Source organism: Salvia hispanica, chromosome 5 (genome assembly GCF_029641045.1).
Source record: "Salvia hispanica isolate PSC_SH4W2 chromosome 5, Shi_PSC_v1, whole genome shotgun sequence".
NCBI lineage: Eukaryota > Viridiplantae > Streptophyta > Magnoliopsida > Lamiales > Lamiaceae > Salvia > Salvia hispanica.
Genome location: NC_142696.1, coordinates 16,215,827 through 16,223,963, shown reverse-complemented (window position 1 = coordinate 16,223,963; position 8,137 = coordinate 16,215,827). Strand labels below are relative to the sequence as shown.

The window sequence follows — 8,137 nt, the reverse complement described above, 5'->3', positions numbered from 1 at the left end:
TGCTCGTCCAATCCCAAATTACGAGTAATCCGGGCTTTTACCTCTTTAATTTATTATTTCCCGTGTTAAAGATATAAATATCAATTAATCAATTTAAGTCTGCTATTTGACTTTAATTAATTAATATCTTTTTCCAAGAGTTGTCTAGTTCAAAATCTTTATTTATTATTCTGGAATAAATTCCAACCGGCCGGGTTTCTGAATAATAAAACCTTTTTCGAACACCTCTTGAGGATATTATTAAACTGGACTCACCCAGCACACGATTCATTGCAATAACAATACTAGCACCTCTAGACATTGATCACCACTACCCAAGATATCAGGATTCTTGGATTGCGAAAAATCCGCACCATTTGATAAATCAAAGTAGTGCATAATCAATATCGTATGCTCAATGTTATGTCAACAATGATTAAGAAATAACAATCACCAAGACTTCGTCTTTCGGTAAATAGCAAGAAAGACTTATCTCAACTGTTAGATCCTTCAGTGCTATACCACACCAGTGTCGTTTATTTCCTAAGGTAAGGAAACATGCGGACTGACACTGCAACCTTTCACGATAGGTAGCCAAAGCCTATCTAGGTTGTGAAATTCTATTTCTCTTCTACAAAGGACCGACTGCGTCACCTTCTGTGAACATCGTTCACGACCAGTCTACTATGTAGAAAAGTTAGATTTATTTGCTTCTTATACATTTAAATGTTTGAGAAACATCTTATAAATGCACAAGCAAACATCAATGCGATAAAATTACTTCTTCTCGCCTTGGGTTAAAAGTGGATTGTAGAATTTATTATATACAAGCAATTCTATCCGTGCAACAAGCTCGAAATATGCTTTTCAGTATACCAATCCTAACACGGACATCTTGAGATTCATGGTTATACGGATGCTGACTGGGCAGAAAACCCGAATGATAGGAAGTCGACAGCAGGCTATTTTACCTTTGTTGGAGGTAACTTAGTAACATGGAGGAGCAAGAAGCAGAAGGTAGTGGCTCTTTCAAGTGCTGAAGGTGGGATTAAAAGTGGGTTAACCGAGATTTTGTGGCTAAGGAGATTGATGAAAGAAATTAATTTCTCTCCTAGCAAATGCCAGTTGTACTGTGATAATAAAGCCGCTATAAGCATTTCACAGAATCCAGTGCAACATGATCGAACAAAGCATGTGGAGGTTGACAGACACTTCATCAAAGAAAACATTGAAAATGGGATTGTTGAGCTCCCTTTTGTTCGCTCAGAGGATCAGCTTGCCGACATCCTAACTAAAGCAGTTAACTCAAAGAGCTTTGAAGATGTGCTTTCCAAATTGAGTATTGGAGACCCCACCACTCAATTTGAGGGGGAGTGTTGAGAAAAGGAATATTTGGGTTCCAAGAGAAATTAGAGTTTCAAGAACTCAACATTAATAATGTCTTGTTCCAATATGAGTTGTTCCAAGAAACACATTTATTGTAGTATTTCAAAAGTCCCTAACATCCCTATAAATATATGGGTGTTGGGTATCTTTCATTCATTCGAATCAATACAATCTTTTGCTATCTATTACTTTCTTCTCTAAGTATGATGCCTATACCATTTAACAACGCGGAGAAGGCAGAAAGTATATAGATGGTCTCACGTTGAAAGTAAAACTGATTTGATTCCTCTTTTTCTGGTAGTGCAGATAATGAACAAGATTTTCGGTAACAGATTATTGAGAGTAATTTGGCGGTTTTCATCTCCAATTGGGCTTCTCCAGGCTCAAGAAGGAGAATAAATAAAAATATGATTTTTTTTGGGGGCTCATAACAAATGGCTTTCAAATTGGGCTAGGAAAGAATAATTGTTTAAGCCCAAAATGTATAGTCCTTCTCTCGACGAAAGAAATTAAATTGAAAAAAAATTTCAGATGCACAACGATGTCCTTTCGATGACAAATATAAAGGTAGAAAATAATCGGGGTGTTACAGGTATAGTATTGGTATGGAAAATAAGGTATATACCGAAATTCGGTATACTAAAAATTTTGATAAGGTAAATGTATGATTTTTTCAAATACCAAATTTTCGGTAAATGGTTTCGGTAAGATATACTGGCCATCCACCCCTAGATTTGAGTGCTTTTCTAAATAAAAACTGATTTTTATTTGAGAGTTATTGTAAGAGCATCCATAACAAGGTTGTTCTATCTCACAACCTATCTCATTTTCTCCTACCACGTTAGCATTTTATTCCACAACCTATCTCCCTTCAATGGTACAACCTATCGCACGTCCCATCCCACAACCCATTTCATTTCCACATAATCATTCTTTATATATTTATTTATTAATTGTTGAGGTCAAATAAAATGCGATAAAATAACAAAAAAAATATTCAAGACAAAAAACATTATAAAAAATAGCATACCTAATTTAAAATTAAAACATCCTACATTTAACAAATACAAAAACTAAAAAACATGGAAAAACAATAGCAAAACAGGATAAGAACACATCAAATGTCATCGTCATCTAAACCCAATTTTCTTGTTATCAGTAGAAAAATATAGATAAACGTCGTCTTTGTCGTCAATTAATTAGAATGATAATGTGAGCTATGACATAGTATTATGTGTTGGTTTCCGGGTACAAGATAAACACTAGTATGGCATAATACAATCAAAGAAGAACGAAGATAAAAGTACAATTAAATAAACTGAATTGAAACAACAAATTAAAACTGTAAATCGTAAAGATGTAAGCCGAGTTGAGGAGTCCTCTTTCCGCAAGACGAGATATGCCCCGGTAGTGCTCTCGGATTGGCGTGTCGTCCCCAAAGATGAAAAAGTTTCATCTTGTTTGTTGCAGCACCGTACACAGAACAAGCTCCGGCGAACTGAATGATGGCGAGGGCAGAGCTTCGACGGAAGACTACGCAGAGAGGGAGAGAGCTATGCAAATGACAAGCTTGGTGTGCAATATGGGGAGCAATGCATGGAGTGACTGTCTATTTATAGGCCAAGTCCACTCATTAGGTGTTGATGGAGTCAACGACCATTATGTGTGTCATGATGGCTTGACTGTAATTCGCCGAGGGTTACAAGCCGTTACGGGAGCTGAAGAGACATGATGCATCTAAACACACTACACGATGGGATTCATCGTGGACCTTTTGGCACACCACATGATGCATCGGGGTCCATCGAGGACATTTTGTCACCCGCTATGCATCGGGGTCCATCGTAGACCTTTTTAGCACCCGTTGTGCATCTGGGTCCATCGTGGACCTTTTGGCACCCGCTATGCGCTGAGTCCATCGTGGACCTTTTGACAAATGGCACATGGCACACAGCAAAGGAGGCACGGGTCATGGAACACGATGCTCTGAGCACGAGTCACATCACTTGATGCACTAAGCACGGGTCACAAGACATGGTGCACAGGGCGTGGCTCGCGGCACGCGGCGAGGCAGCGTGCGCATGTGGGCTCTACCGCCCATCTAGTCCACGATAATTATACACGTAATAATTCATCTCATTAAATCATGTCTAATAAGGTTCTCTCCACCAATGTGGGATAATTAACAATTTTAATTAATCCATTGGTTTTATCTCATAGCTCATTTACAGCTCACAATTGTGACAAACTCTAATTCATAATTTCTCACTTACCGGGAATCAGTTTAGAGAAAATGAATATACCACAGTCATGTACTTTGAAAGTAGATCGCCGCCATTGCATTTAATTTTACAAAATTAAATGTCTCCTTTTTATTATTGGTCAAAGTCCATTGACCAAACATGATTCCAACAATCCCCCACATGAGTGGAAATTGTCAAACTCATGTATGCAGACACACGTTCAACCCTCAATAGGTATGTAAGCATAAGGATATATAGTTTTTGGCTTTGAACCATCCATAGTCAACACCATCGGATATACAAGTGGACTAATAGCGCGATGCTTTAAACTATTCCTTCATGCACCGAGACAATAATGTTAAAACTTAAACACCTCAACTAATCATTCAGTTTAATTCTGCAGTGAAACCACTACTATTTTTTGGATGAAAACTGAAATATAATGCCAGATGTATTATGTTGTTTATTTGTTTTTGATTTCTTGTTAATGAGCAATTTTATATAGCACACTTGCTTTATTTTGAACTGCTTTTGTACTAATTTTGGGTTGAGCATATTGCATTAAAAAAAAAATCATAGTTGTCCATCCTTAGCGCGTATGCTGGGAAAAACATGCAAAATGGTGGCTAATAGAAATCCAGATTAAATTGGTCATTTATTTTGGAGAGAGAGATAGGTGTTATCATCTAAGAAAATGTAAAAACTATGTACAAAGAAGTAATTTTTACTATTTTTTCTTATTTTTATCAGAACAAGGAATAATGTCTGTCTACTTAAAGGAGCATACAAAGAGTCTTGGCGTGTTAGGTATGGGAATTTCTTAGCACAAAGAATATAGAAAAGACTCCTTGAACTCATCACGTTCATGTGTGTAGAAAGGGGCACCGTATACCATTAGACACATTTCTTCAGGCATGCAAATCTTTGTCTACTTCCCAAGCTGTGCCCTTCGACAGAGGCAGCTCGTTTGTCATTTGCGTACCGTTTTCAACATTTATAAGGGGATCAGATTCAGCTTCCTTTCGCTGGATACACCACAAAATAAAGCTTAGTAACTACTGTTTGGTATATAGATCAGTAAAACAGAGCAGCTCTAGATACCTGGCTCGGTGCTGAAGCTTCTTCAGATTTTGCTTGATTCTCCTGGCTGCAATAATATGAGTATAAGATCATACCGACCAATGCAACCATTATCCCAAGTATGTTCCTCCAGCTAAATGGATCCTGAAGCAAAGAATAACCGAATGCTAACACTAAACATGTTTTAAGATGCCCGAGGACTTGATAAGTGACAGGTGACGTCTTTCCTATCACAAGGAATGTGCTAAAATTGACAGAGATTGAGATCAGACAGGACAGAACAATAAAACCCTGCAACATCAAACACAGATTTAGGTCCTGGTGCAATTAGCATAGAAAGACGAAGAACATAGATCTAAATTCTCATATTACTTACAACAACTTCTGGCGTGTATTCAAATGAATATACATTTTGGTTAGTCAAAAACCTATCCAAAAATGGACCTGAGATGAGCAAGGTCAGTGCTTGGTATAGACAAGACTGATACAGCAGTTGGGTTGATGAAATCTTATATTTCTTCTGGATGGTATTGGTCATCTAAAGGAAATAGTTAAGATCTTAAACAATGTATAGAGTCTATAGACATACCAAGAAATAAATGGAACATGCTGGGAAAAATTAGTTTATTTTCAAGAATGTGATACCCATGCCTCCACGGAGATAACCAGATCGACAGATCCATATAATATATGCTGCAAGACAACCATTATGAATGATTTTATGGGGGTAAGAGAGCCTATCTCCCAAAAAGACTTGGAATCTAGAGTATTAGAAGATCAAACACAGCTATCAAATTGGCTGTAAATATGCAGGTACAGTCCGTGAGAAGGTGTGAGCGGTACCTAATCCAAGAAAAGAAGGCTCAATATGTTTTCAGGGGACAGTCTGGGTTATTTATCCTAATCTTATTACAACCAATAAATGGCATTGCCTCCTTATATAAGGGAAGGTGAACACCATGTTGGTCTCTAAAATAAACATTAAACTGCCTTAGATTCTTTGATGCAACAAAATGGTGCTCCTGCATTGCTAAGATCTCAACTCCATACATGAAGAAAGAGAGGCACGCATGATCCCTACACATCATACAAGTGAGCGACTAGTTTCAAGCTGTATTCACACCCTTCTAGGACAACATCAATATTCTCCTGCTGAATACTTCAAAACTGAGTTCTGTTAATTATATAACTGTATTTCTTTCCTTTTTTTTTTCTTTTTTTTTTAATGTGTAAAATGCAACACTGCGTGTTTCTCAGTCTCCAGCAATTTCCGGCCATTAGGTTTTCCTGTATCGGCTAAAGCAAAGGGATCAATGTAAGTAGACAAAGGATACAATTTGAGCGACGCAGGTGGTAATAACTGCAATGAGAGAGAGACACGAGCCTAGCATATTGAGCTGAAGATCAGTAACTGTGGCAATTCCAACACCTAAGAGCAGACATCCCAGAGAAAGCTTGATACTCCTACTGCAATGACACACATCCAGCATTAGAGAAAGAAAACCAAGAAAAAAAGGGTTAGAGGAACAAAACCATCATTTACATACTGCACGATATTCTTGGTTCAGGGCATTTGACAATAGATCAAATATCTCTTACAGAAAGTATGTTGCAGAGAAGGGAAAGAATACTATCTGTTGTGTGTTATGTACTTGTAAGGCATAATTGAAAGAGGAGCTTGTTGTCTTAGGAATATTCATCATTTACTAAATGAAAATAAAAGTCTACGAGATCACAATATGCCACCCTTTAGCCTTTCTCAAACAGATTAACATGACCACCAGAGAGGCCAACTTTTTTTAAGAAAATTGGCTCATAGACAATTACTTCTGTATGGGACGTGTGACCAACCTGAATGTCTTGCCAAGGAAAATGGTTTCGAGGAGTACTGTGCAGGGAATAATAGCCAACTTTGTCATCTACAAGGTAAAGAAGAAAGATCTTTCATTCAGGAAACTGTGAAGACATGCATCATCAAAGTCAAAACACAAAAGGAACCTGGGGAGAACTTTACCTGATAAAAACCAACTGAATTGAAACCTAAGCTGAGGTTTAACATTCCAATTGAAATTCCATTTAAGATGCCAAATCCAATATTAGTTTGAAAATCGATTGGTTTGTGCTCAAAGAATTTCAGTGATAGTGCCACATGAAGAGAACAAAATGTGACCAGGAGATGCCAGCTCGTTAGTGTTGTAGCTGCATTCAAAGAAAGTTTACGCTAATCAGATGAAGTTATATATCTGCAATCTGTGGTTGTATAAAATCTGTATTTCGGCATTTCAATTCGACGAACACAAATTAGAGTTCACGAGCTCTACTCCAAGAAAAGAGTTAGGCAGCAAAATTTGCAGTGTTATGTCAGATTGCATTGAAAATGGCTCTGCTGCAGGTAAAACGCACAAGGATGCAATAAAAACACGTGAAAAGGAAGGAAAAGATATCCAACTTGATGATAATACAGTGAAGAATTAAGCTGCAGGTAAAACGCACAAGGATGCAATAAAAACACGTGAAAAGGAAGGAAAAGATATCCAACTTGATGATAATACAGTGAAGAATTAATATTAACATCATGAACTAACAAGTAGAGAAAAAAATGAAAATCTCGAGAATTACTAAAACACAGAGTATCTAATAATCCAAATAATTGCTCAACATCTGAGAATGGCTTACCGAATATGAAATGCAAAGTACTCATGAGCGCTTTATTACAGATCACAATAGAAACGGAGGAAACGACGGAGAGAGTGAGCGCGCCGATCGTCCCCAGCTGAAAACTCTTATTCTCAGTCATCTTCTTTGTGTGAGGAAATGATTGAAAATGTAGTTGACAGGCGGCGCGATCGGAAATTGAGAGAATAGAAGGTTTGAATTAGGGCAAAATGCGAGTAGTCTGGTTGGAGTATGAGGCGAGGGGATAGAAGAAGGAAGGGGTTTCAGTCAATTGGGTTTGAGTGTGATTGTGTGTGAATGTGATCGAGTCAACATTGAAGAGAGAGGTAGGCGGGTTCGGTTTGAGTATTGCAATTGCAGTTGCATCGCCTCCACCATTGAAGGCGGGCATATGCGCCACTTTTCAAAGCTTACCTGATTTACATTCAGGTATCACATTGTAGGGACTAGATTGTAATTTCGCTATTTCTCCACACTTCAACTGTAAACCCATTCATCAGATTTCATCAACTGTTTTATTTCAAGAATCCATAAATTTTAATTTAAAATAATATTTTTTACCTCATTTATTCTTATTTCGTTTATCCATCTCCACGGTGATGATCCTAACTCATCTATATAAGTATGGATAATTCTCTTCTTTATAAGGTCTTTCAATTGGTGAGTGACTCATTTCTAATATGGTATCAAAACGAGTCCAAGTTGATAACAAATTTTATCTTTTTATCTCTTCGCTTGCCTACCCACTAGATGAAAGTCTCTTGCCTACCCAC

General features: G+C 37.5%; 1 protein-coding gene across 1 annotated transcript; it reads right to left on the bottom strand.

Annotated features, from left to right (window-relative positions):
* Positions 1–4,316: 4,316 nt before the first annotated feature.
* LOC125187332 (UDP-xylose transporter 2-like) lies at positions 4,317–7,769 on the bottom strand. The gene is made up of 7 exons (XM_048083898.2): positions 7,365–7,769; positions 6,703–6,887; positions 6,540–6,607; positions 6,023–6,155; positions 5,065–5,226; positions 4,710–4,979; positions 4,317–4,633 (listed from the first exon to the last, which is right to left on the bottom strand). Exons 1-7 carry the CDS (start codon positions 7,483–7,485, stop codon positions 4,517–4,519), a joined length of 1,056 nt encoding a protein of 351 aa, XP_047939855.1. The 5' UTR covers positions 7,486–7,769; the 3' UTR covers positions 4,317–4,516.
* Positions 7,770–8,137: the final 368 nt, after the last annotated feature.

What these genes read in the sequence shown, in the direction of transcription:
- LOC125187332 (XM_048083898.2), bottom strand. Translation starts at nt 7,485, where the DNA reads ATGACTGAGAATAAGAGTTTTCAGCTGGGGACGATCGGCGCGCTCACT. An exon ending in TACTTTGCATTTCATATTCG is followed by an intron (nt 6,888 to 7,364) that starts GTAAGCCATTCT and finishes CTTTGAATGCAG; the next exon opens with CTACAACACTAACGAGCTGG. An exon ending in CCACCTGCGTCGCTCAAATT is followed by an intron (nt 5,227 to 6,022) that starts GTATCCTTTGTC and finishes TATTTCCTTTAG; the next exon opens with ATGACCAATACCATCCAGAA.